The sequence below is a fragment of the Polypterus senegalus genome, chromosome 11, assembly GCF_016835505.1.
Source record: "Polypterus senegalus isolate Bchr_013 chromosome 11, ASM1683550v1, whole genome shotgun sequence".
Classification (NCBI taxonomy): domain Eukaryota; kingdom Metazoa; phylum Chordata; class Cladistia; order Polypteriformes; family Polypteridae; genus Polypterus; species Polypterus senegalus.
In genome coordinates, this window is record NC_053164.1 from 74508736 (window position 1) to 74533973 (window position 25238).

At 40.3% G+C, this 25238-nt stretch overlaps 1 protein-coding gene across 3 annotated transcripts in view; it reads right to left on the minus strand.

Annotated features, from left to right (window-relative positions):
- Nucleotides 1-25238, minus strand: part of plcb3 (phospholipase C, beta 3 (phosphatidylinositol-specific)) — a 258088-nt gene that overhangs the window by 4872 nt on the left and 227978 nt on the right. For all 3 annotated transcript variants that reach the window (XM_039769058.1, XM_039769056.1, XM_039769057.1), the window contains 5 exons: nucleotides 22801-22963; nucleotides 18694-18770; nucleotides 13293-13382; nucleotides 6049-6106; nucleotides 5848-5934 (listed from right to left, as the gene is read on the minus strand). In XM_039769058.1, coding sequence (XP_039624992.1) covers nucleotides 5848-5934; nucleotides 6049-6106; nucleotides 13293-13382; nucleotides 18694-18770; nucleotides 22801-22963 — 475 coding nt within the window. The remainder of the gene's footprint in view (nucleotides 1-5847; nucleotides 5935-6048; nucleotides 6107-13292; nucleotides 13383-18693; nucleotides 18771-22800; nucleotides 22964-25238) is intronic.

The following is a 25238-nucleotide window of genomic DNA, read 5'->3' on the forward strand; positions in this document are numbered from 1 at the left end:
AGAAGATGGAGGGACAAAAAAAAGTGAGTAGAACTAAACTTGCAGTGAAGGGTATGCTGGCACAGCAAACAACATGAAACATTGAAAAACCTTTAGCAGATGTTTCATTCAAAATTTTAGCACTAACAATAAGTCCAGTTTTTAATTTAATACTGCACTTCAACTTTTGAATTCACCCATGTTTTTTCACACTTAGACTGCTTAAAAAGCACATGCATAGCAAGCTGCATTTTTATAATAAAAAAAAAAAAAATACAACTGACATTATATGTTTTTCAGTTTATATATTAATATTTAAAAGATTAAAAATTAAAATTATGATGTTAAAAGTCTGCGGTGGGTTGGCGCCCTGCCTGGGATTGGTTCCTGCCTTGCGCTCTGTGTTGGCTGGGATTGACTCCAGCAGACCCCCGTGACCCTGTGTTTGGATTCAGCAGGTTGGATAATGAATGGATGGATGTTAAAAGTTTTGTTAAAGTGCAAAATTCAAATAATCTATGACACATAAATATATCCAACTGCAATGCTTTGGAGGAGCACATGCAAAATTCTAGTTAAGACAATCCTGCAGAGGTTGCACAGGATACACACATATACATATTCTTTCATAAAGCAAATAAAGCTTATTTTCATTTTCACTCTGGTAAAACATGCAACACAATAGAAACACACAATGTTGTTATTGCTCTTTACAAGCTGCAGATATGCATCTGTGTCCTTTTAGCCAATTGCTGATTTAAGGCTAAGGAGGCTCTTCCTAAAAATTTATAGATATTTGCCTAAGGGGAAAATTTGGTATGTTAATACAAATGTGACAGACACACCTCTAACCCTGATAGAATCTAAAATATATCAGTCATAAATCATTAATGCTTTTGGACATTTCCCTTTCAGTGAATTGTAAGCAAGGTGATACAGCCTACATAATAACCCAGATCATCTATGGTATTGGTTTGCAGGGATAACGGGAGTACATAACTTTAGCTAAATTAAATAAACTATTGCATGTGGCCAAGAGAAACATGCTGGGTTACCCACATGCTGTATGGTGTGAAAGAAGGGGTTCTTCTTTGTTTCTGTGTATTTATCTTTATTGCTTTAAATCTGTCTCAGTAATTATTGTTTGATTATTAACACTATTTTTTAGAACCTCTTTACAATATTTACTTGTATTTGCTTAAAAAGGTTTAATTTCTTGTGTCTTCCAGTGTGCAGGACATACATTTTTCCGGCAAAATGAAATAGCAAAAGATGTCAGTCAGAATTACCTATCTTGTATATAAACGTCTATGCGAGGAAGTGTGTCTGTCCTGCCTGGAAGTGAGATGTGAGGTCAGGGTGAGGGCTCCGCCTCCGAGGAAACAAAAAACTCGCTTAGCTGCTAATAACACAAGCGAGGCCATTATGTCAGGAAAACGAAACCTCCAAAGAAAAACAGAGTTGCTTGGCTGCTAAAATTGGCAAAACTGTATCCTTTTTACTTTTCCTAATGCTGCCGCAAGATCTCAGCTGGTGTAGGGAAGACGGAGCTTTTTCAGTTGTTGCTCCTAGGCTTTGGAATGACTTGCCTCTGCACATCAGGTCTTCATCCTCGATCGAGGTTTTTAAAACTCGGCTTAAGACCTACTTGTTTTCTTCTGTCTTTCATTCTGTATGATGGGATTGTGGTGGATGTTACAATTGGTTGTTTTATTAATCTGCTTTTGCATTCGATTGTTTGTATTGTGTTTATTTTAATGCTTTTTTGTATAGCACTTTGATAGATAGGTAGATAGATACTTTATTAATCCCCAAGGGGAAATTCACATACTCCAGCAGCAGCATACTGATAAAAAAAATTAAAGAGTGATGAAAATGCAGGTATAATAGACCGTAACTTTGTATAATGTTAACGTTTACCCCCGGGGGGGTCGAATTGAAGTGTTGCATAGTGTGGGGGAGGAACGATCTCCTCAGTCTGTCAGTGGAGCAGGATATTGACAGCAGTCTGTTGCTGAAGCTGCTCCTCTGTCCGGAGATGATACTGTTCAGTGGATTGTCCATGATTGACAGGAGCCTGCTCAGTGCCTGTCACTCTGCCACAGACGTCAAACTGTCCAGCTCCGTGCCTACGATAGAGCCTGCCTTCCTCACCAGTTTGTCCAGGCGTGAGGCGTCCCTCTTCTTTATGCTGCCTCCCCAGCATGTAGAAAAAGGCACTTGCTACAACCGTCTGATAGAACATGTGCAGCATCTTATTGCAGATCATGAAGGATGCCAGCCTTCTAAGTAAGTATAGTCAGCTCTGTGCCTTCTTGCACAGAGCATCAGTATTGACAGTCCAGTCCAATTTATCATCCAGCTACACTCCCAGGTATTTATAGGTCTGCAACCTCTGCACACAGTCACCTCTGATGATCACGGGGTCCATGAGGGGCCTGGGCCTCCTAAAATCCACCACCAGCTCCTTGGTTTTGTTGGTGTTCAGTTGTAGGTAGCTTGAGTTGCACCATTTAACAAAGTCCTTGATTAGGTTAGTATACTCAACCTCCTGCAGCCCAAGATAGCAGTGTTGTCAGCGAACTTTTGCAAGTGGCAGGACTGTATTGTATTGGAAGTCAGATGTATATAGGCTGAACAGGACCGGAGAAAGTACAGTCCCCTGCGGCGCTCCTGTGCTGCTGACCACAATGTCAGACCTGCAGTTCCCGAGATGCACATACTGAGGTCTGTCTGTAAGCTAGTCCACAATCCATGCCTCCAGGTATGACTCTACTCCAATCTTTGTCAGCTTGTCCCTGAGGGGCAGAGGTTGGATGGTGTTGAAGGCGATAGAGAAGTCCAGAAACATAATATTACTGTACCACTGCCTCTGTCCGAGTTGGAGAGGGATCAGTGTAGCATATAGATGATGGCATCTTCCGCTCCCACCTTCTCCTGATCTGCGAACTGCAGAGTGTTGAGGGTGTGGTGGACCTGTGGCCTCAGGTGGTGAAGCAGCAGCCGCGCCATGGTCTTCATCACATGTGACGTCAGGACGACGGGCCTGAAGTCATTCAGCTCATCAGGACATGATACCTTTGGGACTGGGGTGATGCAAGATGTTTTCCAAAGCCTCAGGACTCTCCCTTGTTCCAGGCTCAGGTTGAAGATACGCTGTAGAGGACTCTCCAGCTCCAATGCACAGGCCTTCAGCAGTCGTGGTGATACTCCATCTGGACCCACTGCTTTGCTGGCACGAAGTCTCCTCAGCTCTCTGCTTACCTGTGCTGCTGCAATTGTGGGTGGGGGGAAACTCTCTCCTATGCTGGTATCAGCAGAAGGATGGGTGGATGGTGCAGTACTCTGAGGTGAGAGTGGGTTAGGGTGGTCAAACCTGTTAAAGAAGTTGTTTGTCAGGTTAGCTTTCTCCACATCTTTCTCGATGGTGGCACCCCGCTTCGAGCTGCAGCCAGTGATGATCTTCATCCCATCCCATGCTTCCTTCATGCTTTAATTCTACAACTTCTGCTCCAGCTTTCTTCTGTACTGCTCCTTCGCCGCCCTGAGCTGGACTCCGAGTTCCTTCTGACCGCGCTTGAGCTCATGCTGATCACCGCTTTTAAAAAACCTTTTTTAAGGCCCTTGATGTCACTTGTAATCCATGGCTTGTTGTTATCATAACAGCATACTATTCTTACTGTAACTGCAATGTCCATACAGAAGTTGATGTAGTCAGTAGTGCAGTCAAGAACCTCTTCAATGTTCTCATTATGTGATCCCTGCAGGATATCCCAGTCCATAGTTCCAAAGCAGTCTCTCAGAGCCTGCTCTGCCACAGGGGACCACTTCCTGAATGAGCGAGTGGTTGTAGGTAGCTCCCTCACTCTTGGTTTGTAGTGAGGCTGAAGCAGAACCAGGTTATGATCTGCTTTCCCAAGCGCAGGCAGTGGGGTGATGTTGTATTCGTCCTTAATGTTTGCATACAGTAGGTCAATAGTCCAATTTCCCCAGGTGTTACAATTCACATACTGGGAGAAGGCAGGTCATGTTTTGCCTAGCATCACATGGTTATAGAGATTAGCATAAGTGCCTCGGGGTGCTGTGTTTGTAGTTTAGCTACAACGGCATGGATGATGTCACCTGCTATCTCCATGGCGCAACCTCTGTTGTTTTAAATGTGCTTTTATAAATAAATAATCTAATCTAATCTAACCAGTCCAACAGTACTGCAGGTATTAGGTTCTGCACCAGTACGTTCTGGGACAGATTCTTCAATCAGGTTATCAAGCTGCTGAACCCTGGCTAAAGAATCTTTATTTTTGTGTACGTGTTGTGACATGTGAGTCACTGTGTTGCCCCTAAGAGAAAACGTGGAGTCCAAAGGCTTCAGGAAAACCAACTTTATTATTTTTTAAAATGGGCACCCTCAGGGTCTTTAGTCAAACAGGAGCTACCACTTTAATACACACAGACATAGCAAATAAGCAGTAATGGTGCCATGTTAGCGGGTTAGACTATTCCCTGCATCAACCATCAGCTGACTGGCACATTGTGTGGTGAGGCTGCAAATCTGCAGTTGCCTCAGTGACTAACAAGCAATCCTTGCCTGCTTTGATATAGTTTTGGCACACCGCGTACCTGGGGGAGTTTCAGGGTCTCAAAACCTCAGAGTGTATTTTACACTCTGTATTTTTCGAGTCAAGTGGCTTTACTGTCACACCAGCATACCATCCATACATATAAACACAGGACAAGTGCAAGACAAGTAAGGAACTATACTATGCTAAAACAGATAATAAATGAGTAAAAAAAAAAACCAAAAAAAAAAACAGGTAATGAATAGATAGTAATACACTGAGATAGACAGATAGAGAGATAGGCAGATAAATAGATAAACAAAAGTAGTAACAAATTTACTGCATATAAATAAACTACTAGAAGCAGATCTGAGGAGAGGGGGGCAACAAAGAGTCCAGACAGCCGAGGGGTAGAAGCTTTTCAGGAAGCTAGCAGAACTTGTCTGGATCCTAAAATACCAGATTAAGTGTGACAGAGACTGGGAGGCTTTATGGATGCAAGGCTTTATAAAGATGTCTTTAATGGAGTGTGAAGAGGCGCCAGTGACCTTTTTTGTTGTGTATACAGTACTATCTGTTCTAGGACCTTGCGGTCAGAGAAATTGCAGTTCCCTAACCAAAGCAGGTTTGAGAATTTGAGAATCACTAACTGCCAATTTTTTTTCTGAATATATTTTTTATTTATTTCTATCCATCTACTTTCAACTAAGCACCAGCATTTTTTCCAAAGTTTAAAATTTTAGTCTGGTCCCCAAATTGGGGATCATGGCACCCACCATCTGTTTTTGTTGCCATTCTTGAAAACATTCCACATGTAGTGGAATTTCACAAATTGTTATTTTGTGAATTTATGTAATATTCTATGTAAAAATTGTATATATAGCATAAACTGTTCTACCAGCTGAAGTCAGACAAGAATTTTGATGTGGCTTTTAGATGTTTTTTTAATAAAATCATGCTACATATGTCAAATGTTCATCCTTTCTTATTATCTTAGAATATTATTAAAAAAAAAACAAAAACAAATTGTAGCTTTCCTAACATAAAAATGACCTGACTGAATGAATGAACAAAACTAAAGATACAGATTGAAGAGGTCATTGAGAAATGGAGAGGGAACTACTAACCATCCAGTAAAGAATTCAATAGAGAGAATAACCACACAAATGAGGACATATTATAATGAAACTTAACACTTAATCTACTCTTACATAAACAAAGGTTACTTGAGGTATGCATTTACCTTGTTTCTCTTTGGCACCGGGAATCACAATTAATAGATGAACTCAGTTCAAGTTTAACTTCTTACCTGTGGATAATCCTCTAAAATTTGCTGCAAAATTCCCTGATGCTGATGAACCAGCTTTTCCTGTCGCTTTTTTTGTGCTTCATCAAGCTGCAAAAAGTAATACATAAAGTGCTCATCAATTTATTTATCAGTTTAATACACCATACAAATTCTAGTGCTGCATAAAATAAAACAGAAGAGAAAAGATATAATGTAACTTACACAACGTAAGAAACTGACAGACTCCGTTATGTGTTTGTTATTAATCTTTATCAGTTCACTGCAAAAAAAAAGACATTAATTATTACTTACATATATTTCAACACTTAATCCAATTTTGTATGCTACTAAAGTTGATATCATGAATTTGAAACAAGTGCTTATTGGAGCCATCTATTTTCTTTGTAAAGCAGGAAGCAGTATAAAAATTTGTCAGCTGACAATGATTTCAAATCAACATCCCAGTATCAAGAAACAATTCACAGTGCTATAGAACTCTTGTCAAAAATCTTTCTTCATATAAAGCTTTAAATGGCTTTGCCTCCACTTACTTAACTGCATTTAAAAGTAAATACCACAGCACACATTGCAATCTCATAAGAAGCTTTTAGCTACAGGGCCTCAAAGCTCTGAAAAGATTTGTAATGTGTAAGAGATGCCACTTCCATCTCAGCATTTAAATCCAGGTTAAAGATTCAGTACTTCAGTATAGCATACCTTGATTACAGCTGAATAGTTATTTAAATTTTAGCTTTGTTGGTTGCTTGCACAACAATACAAGCATGATAATAATTACTAACTGTGACCCTCCTATATTGCTTCTTTTCTCATTATCCTGCTGTGGCATTTGGTGCTACTGCTAACTTACCAAACCATTCTGGTGGGAAATGACACAAAATATATTGAAAGCTTTGACATTCAAGGACGAAAGGGTTTAATCTTTTCATCAGACATCCATCACATGCTTATAATATTATACAATGCACAGGAGAGGTTGTGCAGTCAGTTGGCATTGATTCTAAGATCCATGACTTTGTCTAGTATGTGTTTGCGGACTCAACAAAGGTTTATTTTCAGACTAGAGTTTATTATTGACTGGAGTTTGTGTTTTTTTGTCTCCTCTGTTGTCAACTGGCCATATTTCAATCATTTTCATAATGTGTTTAATCAAACTGAAATTCCTCTGTTCCAGTTTGTCTCCAATCTAATTTGTGTATATAAAGAATGTACAGTTGTAGTGGGGAGAAAAAATGATAATATCTAGCATTATAAGTATTTCTGCAAATTATCTTTTTTTATTGTCTTTAAACTTTTATGTTATATTTAAGCCAGTCTTTACATGCAGGAAGCCCTTGAAATTTCAAAGCAGGAATTGACTGACAAGCTAGGCTGGGGAAATACAGGTGGCTATGACATTAACAGGCCAGCATCTGGGCTGGGGAGGTGTAGAAGGCTTTGCATTAATCTGCTTCTAACCAGGCGCCAAATCCCCATGAACTGTTTCTTTGATTAATGCATCCCAAACTGATTCAATAAGGTGTGTCAAGAAGCCACAGGATTCCTTTAAATCAATGCTGAGACACATGCATACTTTCTTTCTCTATCTGCCATTTTTCATATTGACAAGAGGCTATCTCTGCTGTCCTAAACTGACAGTATGCTGAATAAAGGGCCATGCTTGACCACATCAGATCAGAGACTAATCAAGACATTAAGATAGAGAGCCAACCAGTAACTTATTACCAGGTTGTTGTGTTGAAGCATGCAAGGAGTCTGTGGTGGTGCAGCATTTAAACACAGTATGGCTCAGGCTCCATGGGTGCAGGTGTGTGCAACCGCAGATTTGTAAAGCCTTGGAATGGTTATTGAGGAATTTGTCTCCTCACATTTGCAAATGAACAATCAGTTAAGTTGGCTTCCTCATTAGCAGTCTGTGGGTCATTGATACACCTGTACTTACGGAGGGTAAGAGGAGTCTGAGTGAGAGACTGAGAAAAAAGAATGGAAGGAACAGAAACCAAGAGAGCTCTTGTGAAGTTCAATTGTACTGAGCAGGGAGATTGCTCAGGCTCCCAGGTGCCTGCAGACTCCAAATGAGGTGGTGGGTTGCAGGAGCTGGAATCAAGTGTTGGTTCTAACAGATGCAGAAGAATGCTGGTAAGGATGGGAACCAAGAGAAGGTTGTCTGCAATTGCTGGGAGTCTCAGCCCTGCTGAGCACATCCATCTGGGTGAGCAGGGGAGACAAGGGGTGGTGCACTGGGATGTAATGAGTGAAGATGATCCTGTTTGTGGTTTTATTTCTAAATAGATAGGCAGTTACAAAAAAAGTAGAAAAAACAAATAAATAAATGATAAAAAGTACAAATGGTCAGTTGTTATAGTGTGATAAGGTACAGCGGTGGCCAGGTCATGAATCACTTGCTTTGACAATAGAGTTATAAAATCTCACACCAGTAGGAACAAATGATCTTCTAAAAGGTGTCTTGTTCTACAGAACAGTGAGAGAAGACGACTGCTACGTTTACTTCTTTGACCTGCCAAAATGTTGTGGAGAGGGTGACTGCTATTGTCATGTACCTTCCTCACTATACATCTTTCCACTACCACTGCCACGGAGTCCACAGAATCCAGCACTGAACTGGCCTTCTTCACCAGCTTGTCCGGCTTCTTCCAGTTTTATCTATCATACTGCCTCCCCAACAAATGGCAGCAAGGAGAGGACACTGGCAAAAACTGTCTGATAGAACAAAGACCACCTCAATGTCCTCCCCTCGGATGTTAACAGGCTGAATGGGAGCTTAGACCTGTGGAAATCCACAATCATCTCTTTGGTCTTTGCTGTGTTCAAAACCATGCAGTTCTTATTCCTCCAGTCAGATCCCTAGATTTCCCTTCCTGTCTGTTCCTTATACATGTCACAATAGCTGTATCATCGGTGTATTTCTTAATGTGGGAAAAGTCTGAGTTATATTTAAAGTCTGCTGGGTATAATGTGAACAGGAATGGAGCCAGAACAGTCCCTTGTAGTGCCCCAACATTACTCACTACTGTCCCAGAGACACAGTTCCCCAGTTTCGGAAAACTGCAGCTGTCCAGTCAGGTGGTTATGAATTCATGTAGTGAAGGTGGAATCCACACCAGTCCTCTCCAATTTATCTTTAAGAATGGAGGACTGGATTGTGTTGAATACACTCAAAAAATCAAAACATATAATCCTCACATAACTACCCATTTCATCCAAAAGGGAGTGAGTTTGGTGTAGCATGTAGAGGACTGCATCCTCAACACTGATTTGCTCCTGGTATGCAAACTGTATGGGATGCAGTGTATACTGGTCTTGTGGTCTGAGGGGATGCAGAAGCAGCTGCTCCAGTTTCTTCATGATGTGTGATTTGAGGACCACCAGTCAGTAATCATTTATTTCAGTTGGTCTCCCAACTTTGGGAATTGGCACAAGACAATGTTTTCCACAGAGCTGGGACCCTTCCACCTTAAAGACTCAAGCCGTTACAATATCTGTAGAGGGTCAGCAAGGTGACCTGCACGCTCGTTAAGCAGCCTGGGACACATACCATCTGCATCAGCTGCCTTTCCAGGGCATAGTCTCCTCAGCTGAACTCTCACCTCATTTGCTGTGAAAAGCAGGGAGGAGGGACCTGCTGTAGCAGATGTTGCAGCAACAATGTCATGGGTGCAGCAATGTTAAGGAGCAAAATCTGTTTCTGTAGTGGTGGAAGAGGGAACAGGTGACTCATTCTGTGACACCAAGCTGGTGCTGGACACCATGTCAAATTTGTTGTAAAACAAGTTAAACTCATTGGGCTTGTTCTCATAACTTGATGTGGCATGGCTCCTCTTCTCTTTATAGTCAGTAATGTTCTTCATTCCCCTCCACACCTTGTTGATGTTGTGTTGAAGCCTCATCTCCCATTTTCCTATATTGTCCAGTTTTGCCAGCTTTAAGGTTCTCATCCTCTTCAGGTTGTGCTCTACCAGCTTAAGCTTCTCCCTATCACCAGCCATGAAAGCCTCCTTTTTTGGTTTGAGGAGTTTCTTGATGTTACTGGTTATCCAAGGTTTATTGTTGGGAAAGCACCAAACAGTTTTTTGATATTACAACAATATTCCTGTAAAAATTTATGTAGTCCAATGTGAAGACAGTCGCCCTGTCAATGTTAGTGTCTATACCATTCTCCTGTAACTCCAGCACTATATTCCAATCTGTACACTGAAAGCAGTCCATAAGAGATTTTCTGGCCTCGGGTGTCCACTTCCTGAATGAGTGGATAGTTAACAGGCTGCCTAATAACACAGAGTTTGTATAATGGTAAATCAGAGCACAGTCTGATATATCTGGGGCCAAGTCATGGTAATGTAGAAGCACATTAAGCCTCCTTGATGTTGGCATAGCACAGGTCCAGTGTTTTATTTTCCCATGTGGAACAGCCAACATACTGTGTAAAACCAGCCAAGTGGGAGGAAATGTTGATATGATTGCAATCCCCTGATATAACAACAAAAGCATCAGGGTGTTGAGTCTGCAATTTTGTGACAGTCACATGTGTGATGTCACACGCCACTCTGGGCTGTGCCTGTGGAGGAGTGTAAACAACAATGACGATGATGTGAGACAATTCCTTCAGTACATAATAAGGTCTCAGACCGACCACCAAGAGTTCAATATCTGTTTTTTTTTAATTTCTGAAATGGGTGGATTATTTGTTGCTGGTTTTATCTTCTATACTTTACTGTTTTTATTGGATAATGTATTAACAAGATTGTACTGCACTATTTACTTGGACACTGCAGACTTGATTGTAATTAAATATACAAGCAATGTTTTGCACATACTGTACCTTTCTTGTTTAAGTGTCCTCATTGCCCTAGCCTTCTTGGTTAATGCTGTCGATATCTGAGTAACAGAAGGAAAAGTGCCAGCAGCAAGCAAGCAACGGGCATCAAAGTTGTATTATTTTAAGCAACAGATTGGTACTCTGCTCATATTTTGGGCAAATTACCTATAATACATGATTAATACATTTTTAAATTGTTCTACTGCCTATGATGGTACTCTGTGGTGTTGCCTTACTTCATAGATATAAAAGGCAGTCTAACATATGAGGGATTTGGGAATACTTTCATTAGATCTACATGATAAAGAATAGGAGGCACTTTCCATTTACGAGAAAGATGAAAAATAGGGCATTAATAAGGTGATGGTATTATAGATCTCATGGTACTGTTCTGAGACAGGATATAATCATTGCCAAATCCATCTTTAGATTTTTTAAATTTTTTTATTTTTTATTTTAATGAAACTTAGTTTACAGAAGTCTTATCTAAAATCTTCTATTAATTCCAATCTTCAAACTTTTGAACTTGATTTATGACGTAGAAAATTGTATTTCAAAATTTCATAATGGGCTACAATGACGTCAATGTGTAACGAAGTGCTTTCCTACTTTTCAAATGGTTACATTTGTGAAAAAGACGAATAATCCACACTATTTAGCTTAATGAGCACACACTGGCAAGTAAATTGCTTCTTTTGAACAATGCAGCTAAAGTACGAGAATTAAAAGGATAAGGACGAGCAAACAGTAAGATACAACAGTGAAAACCTAATAACAGTTTACAAATGTACAAAGGTCCAAGACTTCCAAAAGAAGTTTTTATAGCAAGGGGAGGGTGTTAGTAAGGATGTACCAGTACTTACTGTTACTTAACGGAGGTAACCGGGACTGTTAACATGCACACAATGTGTGTATTAGAATTTTTGTTCCTAATTAATGTTTGTAGCCTACAAAGATGTCACTATCATTTACTTGTACACAGTGCATATTCATGTTTTTTTTTTTCATTAATTCAACACGTGACAATGAAAGCTGGAAAAATGTGGAAATTAAACTAAAACTGAGTAGTATATGTCAAAACACACATATTCTGTACAGTTGTATAACACAACACAAACTTAACCTTCTGTGAGTAAATACTTCTTCCCATAACAGCTGCAATAAATTATACAATATAATGTGTTTTTACCATATGTTTTAAATTTACTTTACCCCTTAGGACTATTTCCATTATGTATTTAGTGTCTAAGAATATTTAGATGTTTTTTGAAGAATATAAACAGCTTTGCTTATTTGGATCACAGAAAAGTCACATAAAAAACAACATGTCAGAAGGTGGCTATTATTATGTGTCATGTGATCACAGATGCAATATTATGGATCATTAACATAGTATAAATGATTAACCTTGTAAAAAAACTAAACGAATATCACAATTTTTAACATATTTCCAGGAGAATATGGAATTTAAGTGTACATTTAGCAGGAGCAGTTTCAAGAAGCAAGTGTATCTGCTAATCATAATCTAAATGAATGCAAACTTGATTATTGGAGAAAGTTAAATAGATTATCTAAATTCAAGGGGGAATGGGAATGGAAAGAACCTCTGAATCTAAATCTCTACCCTGGCTCTTCCTACAGGTCTACCTATAAACCATTACACTAGAATGTTACTGGAGATGAAGGACTGATAAACTCTTACTTGTTTAAAAGTGAGAGAGGCAGAACATGAAAGAGAATTATAAAGGGCTATATCTGTTTGCATTATGATTTTTTGAAATCTTTAAAGTACATTATTGTTGGTGCCCAATATTTAATATATGTTTTGAATTTCCCATATGTTCATAATGTTTCTTTTTTCCCCCCAAAGGAATAATTTTGTAATGCAGATAAGACTGACAGAACTCTTTATCTGTTGAATACAAAGTATCCTCTCTGTATCCCACTGAAACAGACTGTCTTCTACTAAGTGACAGTGTGCATCTGATTTAAAACAGAAAAATGAAACTGTTGATTACTAAAAAAATGTAGACCTCTCCACCAACAACATTTGTATTACATTGCTCTCTACAAAGATTTTTTTTTAAGTGACCCTCTATTTTATATACTGTATGTGTAAGAAAAACTAAATGCTATGTGATACATAAACATAAGGAAACTGAAATTGTATGCATAGTATCAAGACAAGGGGGGTGCTGCTGCCTCTCAGCTCCAGAGTCCCATGCTTGGGTACTGTCTGTGTGTAATTCTATTCTGTGTTTTTGTCATATGTGTTGGTTTAATTGGCAACTCCTCGACAGGACAGTGTGTGTGTGTGTGTGATTGTGTCCTATAATTGACTGGTACCCCATCTGAATTTGGTCTCCATCTTGTGCCTGATGCTACAGGGACAGGCAGAAGCCTCCTGCAATTCTGACTTGAATAAGTAAGTTAGGAAATTAATAGATGGATGGCTGATATTAAGAAAAAGTTTCAATATGTGTACCTTAACTGTAATCCTACTACCAAGGAAAGTGCGGCACACTAGGTAGTTCAATATTCTGCACAGATAAAATAAAATTTCTTTGAACAAGTTGCATTCCAAATGAGCCGACAAATAGAAGATGTTTACCCTTCTGCTTTCTGGCGGTCACGGATTTTGGCCTCTGTAATGCTATTCTGTCGTTTCCGGTCAAGAATTTTTTGCAGATCCTTCTTCTCTCTGAAAAAGGTAAAATAGTAAATAAATAATCCAATTAAAACAAAGATGAGGTGGAGGTTAAAATCAAAATAAATAAATTCACTAAAAATAAGGTTAAACATCTTAACTAAAAAGCCCAGGGCCTTCTTCCTCACGGACGGCTCTCCTGCTTATCCCAAACTGCCCTTACAGCAGAGGAGTCGCCCTACTGACAAATGCAGCTGGCCTTCTGCAGGTCCGGGTCCCTGCCATCACATGGCAACGGTAAGGCTCCCTTCTCTGGTCCTAGGCTTGGGACCCCAATGACCATGGCGCTCACGTTGGAGCTCTCCTACCAAGCCTCCTCTTCTATGCGAGTCACTCCTTTTAAAACACATTGCTCTGTCTCCCCAGGCTGCTAAGCCAAAGATCACTCCTTCAGGCCCCAGTGTCAGCTTTTTGCTCGGCTCACAGGGCTTTCCTTCCCAGCTGCCTTCCTTCTTTCCCTTGAGCCCGCTCCCTTCAACTTGCTCACACCGGCTCCTGTCTTCTTCTTTCTCTCTTTAACCGTTGTTCTTTTTTTGTTGTCTTTTTCAGTCAATGATTCCCCACTCTTGCACTCATGCTTCCCTTTTAAAATGGGGATGTGGCACAGCTGTGGTAATCAGCAGCTCCCGGCATCAATTAGGGTCACAGGCGATCCTACACCTGTGCACTAAGTGCAGGGCTGTCTGCGCCCGCATCATGCACAGGAATCGCTCTTGCCATGCTACCACTCAACCCCCTAACCCGAAGACGTGAAAGCGGCGATTATTAATTTAAAGTGCTAAACAGCCACAACCTCACTTTACCACAGGCAGGCAGTGTGGTGTAGGCTTTGGACTTCATATCCTGAGGTTGTGGGTTCAAGCCCTGCTACTGATGCTGTGTGACCCTGAGCAAGTCACTTCACCTGCCTGTACTCAGATTTGAAAACCAATCGAAATGTAACCAATGGTATCATAAATTGCATAAGTCACCTTGAATAAAGACGTCAAATTAGAAACAGAATAAACAGCCTCACACAGCTCTGTTGATCCCTTCAGTATTGATGGTGGGGAGTGCAGTGGGTTCTACCATTAACAAGTCTCATGTGCTTGTGACCTAGGGACTGGCACCTGTGACTCCAAAGTGTCTGAGAAGCACTGTTTTAGGTGTATGTGTCAGTATGACTAGCTCTGTCCTTAGGGCTGCCAGGAAAGGCATTGTAAAGCACTGGAAGAAGCTGGTATGAAAATTTACTTTTTTTATTTTAAATGTGACATGCAAGAAAAAAAGCAACCATAACAAGAAAAATGCAGTGAATTTCTGAGGGGGGGGAAATGCAGCAGAAGATGATGTGTGAATTGCAGCACAAAAACTCTCAGCAAAAATGCAGGGTTTCCTCTGTGTCTAGTTGTAAACACAAACTGTTTCAATGACTAGCATAAGAAATAATTTTGAAAGTAAAAGGTTTAGATGAGTATATAATTACAAATTGTTTACTTGATGGGTCAGAGTGATGTACATATTATATATACATATATATATATACATATATATATATATATATATATATATGTATGTACAACTGTAACTGCAAAACTTGATTTGCGAGATTGTCTAGGTGCAAGAGATTAAATGTTGTCAAACAGGTTAATGTTGCAATGCTATGGAGTATAACATCTAAACTTGGCACAAATATTTTTTTGTTTTATTTAGCTGATATAGGAATAAACAATGGCTGTGAATCATATTCTTTCCCCACTTGAAGTATTGTACTTGCTATTCTTCAGTCATCTGTGGCTCCTTTACTACAAAGTAAATAGCCATTTTTGGGATATTTCATTTACATACAATAATGCCAAAAAGGCCTTTGTGCATAAGGGGTAAAGTGAACAAATACACCACATTCAATAAAACGTAATTTAACGTTTCTCCAAATTCCTGTTCAGCCCGAAGCTATCATAATTGCCAAGAATGTTTCAGAAAAGCATGTCCAGTGTAATCACCCAAATGAAATGCGAGATACTAAGATGTACAATGGTATTGTAAACAGAATTGATTCTGTAAATACACTCATTAATTAAGGATTTAGATTTAGGATAATACCCACTGAAGTGCTTTTCACTAACTTACCATAAAATAAAGGCTACAGTAACAGTGTAGAGGTTACTAAGGTCCTGTATTGCCAATAAGAATATGAGGGAAACATCCACTTGTAGTAGTGCGGTTAGTCATCACACACATCAAAAGGAGGGACATTGGTGGGTAGTGGTGCAACGGATCACTGTTGATCCGTGATCCGAACCGATTCCTGTCCACGGTTCGGTACGCACGTGATCCGAAGATCCGAGGAAAAAAAAGTTCCACTGTATTGTGCGCGTGTCTCTCACGCACTCTTTCAACCTCTCTCGCGCACTAACTCTGTCTCTCTCGCACACGAATTCAAACTCTCTCGTGCATTTTCGGTCGACTTTTGTCCGGTTTGCCGCTTTATACGCGTGGTCATGGCCAGGGGTAGGAGTTCAAGTAGGGGAGCTCGACAAAACTCCAGCATCATTTAAGTCTCATTTTTGTGGCAGCATTTTGGCTTCCCTGTTAAATATGTTGATGGGAAAAGGGTGGTGGATAAAACCACCATAGTTTGTCGACTGTGTGGCACAAGGAAGCCCTATGAGACTGGCAACATGTCGGGCATGGCCACTCATTTAAAACGACACCACCCTGATGTGACAGGACCCAAGATGATGGCTGTGCAATAAACAAAGATATCCGCATATCAGACCGGGCTAAAGCTATTACAAAAGCTATTGGGGTGTTTATTGCTGCAGACATGAGGCCATATTCCATTGTGTAAAACAAGTGGTTTAAACATATGATACATGTGCTTCAGCCAAGCTATGATATTCCGTCGCGCACTCACTGCACTGACAATATCGTCCCAAGTATGTATGAGCAGGAAAAGTCAAAAGTTATGGCTGAACTGTCCCAGGCATCTTCTGTGGCCCTAACTACAGACGGGTGGACCTCCAGGGCAACAGAAAGCTATGTGACCGTGACCGCTCATTACATCACAGCGGAGTGGGAGATACGAAGCCCTGCACTGCAGACACGCCCCCCTATGAAAGTCACACTGGCACAAACCTGGCATACGTATTGACGGAAGCAGTGGCAGAGTGGAGGATAGAGAGGCCCAATACTAATATCCCAGTCACAACAGATAATGTCAAAAAACAAATAAATGCAGTGAATGAATCAGGACTGGGCCCACAGGGTGCTTTGCACATGCAATTAATTCAGCATCCCAAAAAGGAATGAAAGTGTGTAAGATGGACCGCCTCCTCGGGAGGATCAGGAAGGTGGTTTCCTACTTCCACCAAAGCTCAACAGCTGCTCATGTGCTTAAGACCAAGCAAGAAATGCTACAACTGCCTACTCATAAGCTCATACATGATGTCACAACAAGGTGGAACTCCACTTATGATATGTTATCTTGAGCCTCAGGCAGCTATATACTCTGCACTAACAGACAAAACCCTGAAGAAAAAGGGCAGAGACATCGTCACCTTGTCTGATTATGGTGTTAAAGTGGCAGAGGAGGTCCTCCAGCTGCTCAAACCACTCAAAATGGTTACAACTCTGTTGAGCACTGAAACTGCACAATCTGTGTCCATGATCCTGCCTCTGAAAACAAGGATCCTACAATCCATGGCCCCAAGTGAGGAAGACAGCACCATCACAAGAGATGTCAAGACTGCAATTAGAGAGGACCTGAAGCCCAGATACACTTCACCTCCAACTCTACAGGACTACCTTCACAGATCTACTGCACTTGATCCAAAGTTCAAGTCGCTGTCTCACCTAGACCTTGCCCTACGCCCAAGGACATACAGTGATCTCACTACTGAGATTGTGAGCAGTCTTGGCACTGCAGATTGTGAAGAGGTAAAGAAAATACATACTTTAAAATTACATATTTTTTATGATGTTTATAGTTAAGTTTATTAAGTTATTTATTAAGTTATTGCCACATTTTAATGTCTATGGAAAAAAAAAGTTTTCATCAATAATGTAACTTTTCCTGCAGCATCAAAATGCAGCACCAACAGGAGCAGACACATCTCCTCCTCAAAAGAAGTCGGCAATGGTGGAGCTTTTTGGCAAGACCTTTGCACAGAAGGACATGGTCAGCAAGGTTTTGCTGACACCATCAAAGAGGAGGTGGTATCCTGTGAGGCAGCAAGTGGTATTTCAGTCGATGGTGACCCACTGACTTGGTGGAAAAGCAACGAATGTAAATACCCTCACCTTGCCACGATGGCAAGACACCATCTTGCTGTGCCTGGCACTTCAGTGCCTAGCGAGAGGGTGTTCTCAACAGCAGGGGACATAGTCACAGCAAAGAGATGTACACTTTCCCCAGAAAATGTAGACATCCTCATGTTTTTGAAAAAAAAAATTTAAATTATAAGCTCAGGTCTGCTTTGCTTTCTTTCTTCTTTTTTGATGATGTGGACATAAGCTAGTTTATTTCTCTCTCCATGTTCAAAGTAAGAAGCAATGATGCATTAAATTGCATTTAAAGTTGTTTTTTATTGTGTCCACATTAAAGGAAATAGTTATCATGCCCTATATTGCACCTTAATTTGTATTTATATAATTGAGTGGAATGAGTCTTGAGTTGAATATTTTTTAATGGGCAAAAAATACTTAACTAAATAAATGGAGAGTTAAATTTGTCTTGTCTTTTTATTTTTTTTGCTGATCCAAAAAAATTGATCCGATCCGTAACTTAAAACCGCAATCCGATCCGAACCGTGAGTTTTTTGATCCGTTGCACCACGACTGGTGGGGGCTACAAACTCTACAACCCACAGAGATGAGAGAGAGAAAGAGAAGGAGAAGGTGTGTTGACACCAGAAGGAATTATGCAAAGTGCCTTTGAAGAATTAGGTTTAAATAGCCAGCTGGGGCCAGGGATGCCTGACTCTCTATGCAGGGAGAAGTCGGATGGCTAAACCACAAGGGGGTAAGCAAAAGGTCAGAACACCTTCTAGCTGATACAGAGAAGCACAAGGACTCCACTCAGTCATTTTACATATAAAAAGAAGCACTCGATATCCTAAATGTGCATTACTACAGGATAATATTGCAGCGCAGTGGCTATTTGCTATGGTATCACAGCCTCAACCTCAGTAACACTGGGCATTTTATTCAAAGAAACCTACAATGTAAGCATTGATAAGTCTTTCTTGTTTTGTACAATTATTTTATTTAAGGCGCCTATCAGAAATTGTAGTAATTTTAGTTCTGTTTTCTAAGGTTCTCTTACTTCTCACACAGTTCCTGAAGCTTCTTTAGCTGTGTAGCCTGGCACTCCACTGCAGTTTCTTTTAGCTTAAGATGAGCCTGCAGACAATAAACAGGAGAAAGAAATCATTGACATGTCCATAGTTCAACTACAGTATGTATCTGTATGAGATAAAAATTGATAAAAAGACACAATAAAAAGAGGAACACTAAAATGTAGTCTAACCCAGAAGCAATGGGCACCACCCTGAATGGGATTCCACTTCATCACTGGGTTCACAAGCTAAACACACTATAATGGCTTAGTAATTTAAAACTGCTGATTGACCTGACAGAAATAATTTGGACTGTGTGGCACAAACAACAAAGAATCTACACATTCCAGACAGAAGGTACTCCAGCCTACTATTACACATTCAAATGGAAACAAACTAATACTGAACTCAGCAGCACTAGGTCAGCCATCTAAAGATTTTTTCATTCAGGATATGAGTATTTAAATGGACACTGTACTTCTTGCCATTACCGTAATTTTCTAAATGGTGTTCTTGTTTTTCTTCACTGGTACAAAGTGCTTGAGACAGTCATTTGTTTATATTCTTGTATTTGTATGTCATTATCTGGATTTGGTTATATATTTCTTTGGCTTGTTTTTAATCCTGACTGGTTTAGGAAATCTTGTTTTCACGGATTTCACAGAAGACAATGAAACAATATGGCAAACTGTCACATTGTCTCCATCCATGGCCTTACTTCTGCATGATATTCTTAGCTCTTCTTGTTTTGTGGGAGCTCCACTAACAAATACACAGCAGTAAAAAGTGAGTGTTTTGGTATCCTGTGTGTGTGACCTAGCCATTTATTTAGATGTAAGGATAGATGAATAGAACTTTATTTGTCCCCAGGGGGAATTTTGACTTTTCAACAGAAGCTCTTTAAATAGGGAAAAAAAAAAAGAAAATGAAACAAAAAAACAGTAAGAAATATATAGTATCTGTAAAACGCAGTCTAAAAATTAGCATTTTTACTTGTTTTGCAGCTTTTTTTATGATTTTGACCCTGGGGAAAATAGATATTTAATATAAAATGAGAGAAGTCCAACATTTAACTGAAGCAACTTTATCCTGAGAAAAAATAATTTCTCATGAACAAATTATTTTTTATCAGAATCACATTTGCCACGATTATTTGCATTCCATCCATCCATCCATTATCCAACCTGCTAAATCCTAACACAGGATATAGGTCTGCTGGCGCCTATCCCAGCCAACACAACGCGCCAGGCAGGAAACAAACACCGGGCAGGGCACCAGCCCACCGCAGGGCACACACACACACACCAAGCACACACTAGGGACAATTTAGAATCGACAATGCACCTAACCTGCAGGTCTTTGGACTGTGGGAGGAAACTGAAGCACCCTGAGGAAAGCCATGCAGACACGGGAGAACATGCAAATTCCACACAGGGAGGACCTGGGAAGCGAACTCAGGTCTCCTAATTTTGAGGCTGCAGCGCTACCCACTGCACCACCATGCCGCCCTATTGGCATTCCACATTCAGTATTTTGTACAACCTCCCTTTGCCAATAAGGGATATATCTTCTTATAATCTTATATCTTCCATCTTACAAGGCTGGAAAATATAAAGCAGTGTTTTAGACCATTCCTTTTTGCAGAGTTGCTCAAGATCAACTAGGTTCTCCCTTGTGCCCTCTCCTCTTCAGCTCAGCTCAGTTTTAATTGGGTTTAGGTCAGATGGCAATGACAGAAGCTTGATTTTGTGTTCATTTGACAATTTTTACATATATATATTTACATACATACATACACTACCGGACAAAAGTTTTAGAACACCTCAGTTTTTCTTCACATTTAATCAGTTGAAATGCAATGAATGGCCTAAATAAGAGTTTCTTCAGTTTCTAAATGAAAGGCCTTCTAATTTCATTCATCGCTCTGTCTCATTTAATTTGCTAATTGTTGTGTTCTTGCCATTACCACTGGAATGTACAACTTTCTACAGTGTAACATTGTCCAAGGCAGTACTTCAGAAGGTGTAGTAACACAGTCTGTTCCAACTCTTCTTTAAGATAATATTTTATATTATATATTTATATAGCGCTTTTCTTACTACTCAAGACGCTCAGCATTTGCAGGTTAAGGGCCTTGCTCAAGGGCCCAACAGAGCAGAGTCCCTTTTGGAATTTACGGAATTCAAACGAATATTATTATGAAGTTTCTAAACTTTTTTGGGCCCACCCTATTTGATCGAGATCGCGCTAGAAGCACCTGTCAGTGATGGGTGATGCAAGGAACATTATAAATGCAGCGAAGAGTATAACCTGGCCATTGACCTGGCCCCGACTATGCCCATTTTCTGTGTCTGTGTATAGGAAAGTGGTAGTCCCCCTGCAAGAAATAACCGTGCTGTTCCTGTTTCAAGTTGAATAAAGCTAGTTTTGCTAAAGTACTGAGACTCAGCCTCATGTTTTGGGGTGCAAGACAGTGACTCACTCATCACCATATCTACTCTTACCAGCCACTTTATTATATATACACATACATACATATACACTCACCTAATGGATTATTAGGAACACCTGTTCTATTTCTCATTAATGCAATTATCTAATCAACCAATCACATGGCAGTTGCTTCAATGCATTTAGGGGTGTGGTCCTGGTCAAGACAATCTCCTGAACTCCAAACTGAATGTCAGAATGGGAAAGAAAGGTGATTTAAGCAATTTTGAGCGTGGCATGGTTGTTGGTGCCAGACGGGCCGGTCTGAGTATTTCACAATCTGCTCAGTTACTGGGATTTTCACGCACAACCATTTCTAGGGTTTACAAAGAATGGTGTGAAAAGGGAAAAACATCCAGTATGCGGCAGTCCTGTGGTAAAATGCCTTGTTGATGCTAGAGGTCAGAGGAGAATGGGCCGACTGATTCAAGCTGATAGAAGAGCAACTTTGACTGAAATAACCACTCGTTACAACCGAGGTATGCAGCAAAGCATTTGAGAAGCCACAACACGCACAACCTTGAGGCGGATGGGCTACAACAGCAGAAGACCCCACCGGGTACCACTCATCTCCACTTCAAATAGGAAAAAGAGGCTACAATTTGCACGAGCTCACCAAAATTAGACAGTTTAAGACTGGAAAAATGTTGCCTGGTCTGATGAGTCTCGATTTCTGTTGAGACATTCAAATGGTAGAGTCAGAATTTGCTGTAAACAGAATGAGAACATGGATCCATTATGCCTTGTTACCACTGTGCAGGCCGGTGGTGGTGGTGTAATGGTGTGGGGGATGTTTTCTTGGCACACTTTAGGCCTCTTAGTGCCAATTGGGCATCGTTTAAATGCCACGGGCAACCTGAGCATTGTTTCTGACCATGTCCATCCCTTCATGACCACCATGTACCCATCCTCTGATGGCTACTTCCAGCAGGATAATGCACCATGTCACAAAGCTCGAATCATTTCAAATTGGTTTCTTGAACATGACAATGAGTTCACTGTACTAAAATGGCCCCCACAGCCACCAGATCTCAACCAAATAGAGCATCTTTGGGATGTGGTGGAACAGGAGCTTCGTGCCCTGGATGTGCATCCCACAAATCTCCATCAACTGCAAGATGCTATCCTATCAATATGGGCCAACATTTCTAAAGAATGCTTTCAGCACCTTGTTGAATCAATGCCACGTAAAATTAAGGCAGTTCTGAAGGCGAAAGGGGGTCAAACACCGTATTAGTATGGTGTTCCTAATAATCCTTTAGGTGAGTGTATATATATATATATATATATATGTGTATATATATATATATATATATATATATATATATATATATATATATATATATATATATATATATATATGTGTATATATATATATATATATATATATATATATATATATATATATATGATTGCCATAATTGATGCCCATGCGTTAATTTGGCATATTCATAAAATTAATTGTTTTGTCATTTATAGTAAGCATTTCATCTTCTCCCCTAGCATCTAAGTTTCCTGGTATGATCTTCATGGGGTCCAGCGCTGGCTATCAATTTTGATGAACATAGAGCATCACAGAAGTCACTTGAATTCCTAATATATACCTGAAGTAAGTGCTCTTTTTTCTTCTCCCTCTCATCATTATGCTGAGCTTGCCGTAACACTAGGAGCTCTTTCATCTGCCATGCATTTAAATCCACTTTATTCTTTGACACCTCCATTTCAAGATCAGACATTGCTTTCTCCATGCTTTTTGGATCGGTTTCACTGCAAAAGTCAAAGAAGAGACTAAAAAGGTTATTTGCATATTAATGACAAAAAACTAAAACTAGTTGGCTATGAGATTTCAAATAAAAAACATTTCCCAGTTGTAACTTTTATTTTCTGCTGCCTTCTTTTTACCCCAGTGACTCTATGGCCACAGTTCACCTAAAATGATCACACTTGCTTTTTATACATCAGTATATTATAATAATATCAGTATTTATGGTGTAAAATTTTGCCAAATCAATATGCGGACAACAATTTTGGATGATCCGCTGTGGCAACCTCTAACAGGAGTAGCCGAAAGAAGAAGAAGAAGATTGTACTTTAAGGACTTCCATGGTTAGTGCCATGCCAACTAGAAAATATTATTATTAAAAAGAAAAACAATTTGAGGATGTAAAGAAAAAAGGAAATATATGTTCCATATCATTGACTCTTTCACAGTCCTGCTGCATCTGACTCCTTTTGTTTTAGACATTTTTTGTGTCCATGTTGTTTATTTATGTTAGTCAATGATGTTTACCAGAACTCTTAATGGTAAAGAAATTACATAATCTACAAAGTATGACTCGTTTGCTATTTAAAAGTTTCCAGTTCTTTCACCTGAAGGGCATAATTTGACTGTTTTATTTTTTGTCTATCCAGGTTGTCTAGTGGTTTCTACTAAATAGACTGCTGTGATGCAAGGAACTCATGATATCTCCAAATCAATCAGGTAAGAGTAAATGTGGGCTGTGTGCAAATGTGCCCCATTCGAGGCTGGTTCTTGCTTTGACCTGATACTGCAGTGTTTTATCTTCAGATCCAGTGGTGGTTAAAAATATTTAATTAAATGAAGCATTTCAAAAGTTCAGTGTTAAACAAGCAGTCCAGGTATGATGCATTTAGCAACTTAGCAAGGAGTTCTGCCTTATCAATCCAGTGGGTAGAGTTCAAATCCCGCCCATTAAGTGCTATTTGTGTGCAGATAAGTCAGCAGCCATACCACATGCCCTTCAGAACAAGTCATCTAGCCTGAAGCTAAGCATGTTCAGGCCCAGTCAGGGAAAACTTGGGTTGCTGTTGGAAAAGGTGCTGGAGAGGCCAACAGGGTCCGCTTAACCTGTGGTATGAATGTGGATCCCAATGCCCAAGTGCAGTGATGGGGACACTGTGCTGTAGAAGTGGCACTGTCATTCAGACGAGACTTAAAATCAAGGACTTGACTCTCTGCAGTCATTAAAGATCCATGATTATCCTTTCGTCAAGAGCAGGGTGTATCCCAATGTCCAGGCTAAATTGCCTTCCATGGCCTAGTCATTCTAGTCTTGATTACCTCTCTTACCGCTTAACCACCCAATAGCTCATGTGTGGTGAGCATACTGGTGAAAAATGGCTGCCGCCACATCATCCAAGTGGATGCTACACATTGGTGCAGTAATAAATTTCATCCATCCATCCATCCATCCATCCTCTTCCGCTTATCCGAGGTCGGGTCGCGGGGGCAGCAGCTTAAGCAGAGGTCCTGACTTCCCTCTCCCTGGCCACTTCTTCCAGCTCTTCCGGGAGAATCCCAAGGCGTTCCTAGGCCAGCCAGGAGACATAGTCCCTCCAGCGTGTCCTGGGTCTTCCCCGGGGCCTCCTCCCGGTTGGACGTACCCGGAACACCTCACCAGGGAGGCGTCCAGGAAGCATCCTGATCAGATGCACGAGCCACCTCATCTGACTCCTCTCGATGCGGAGGAGTTGCGGCTCTACTCTGAGCCCCTCCCGGATGACTGAGCTTCTCAACCTATCTTTAAGGGAAAGCCCAGACACCCTGCGGAGGAAACTCATTTCAGCCGCTTGTATTCATGATCTCGTTCTTTCAGTCACTACCCATAGGACATGACCATAGGTGAGGGTAGGAACATAGATCGACTGGTAAATTGAGAGCTTTGCCTTACGGCTCAGCTCCTTTTTCACCACGACAGACCGATGCAGAGCCCGCATCACTGCGGATGCCGCACCGATTCGCCTGTCGATCTCACGCTCCATTCTTTCCTCACTCGTGAACAAGACCCCGAGATACTTGAACTCCTGTGGTCTTTCTTTTTCAGATTCACATCCATGATGCAGGTTTTATCAAAAACACCAAAATTAATAGCATATCATTTAAAAATTTAAAGCATTTGATTGTAATCATTCTGTAACAATATAATCGAATGGCCAAACTATTCCAAATACTGTAGCTGCTTTAGTGTTATTACTTTTAGTGCACCACTGACAGTATTTTAACCTGTTTATTGTATTTGTG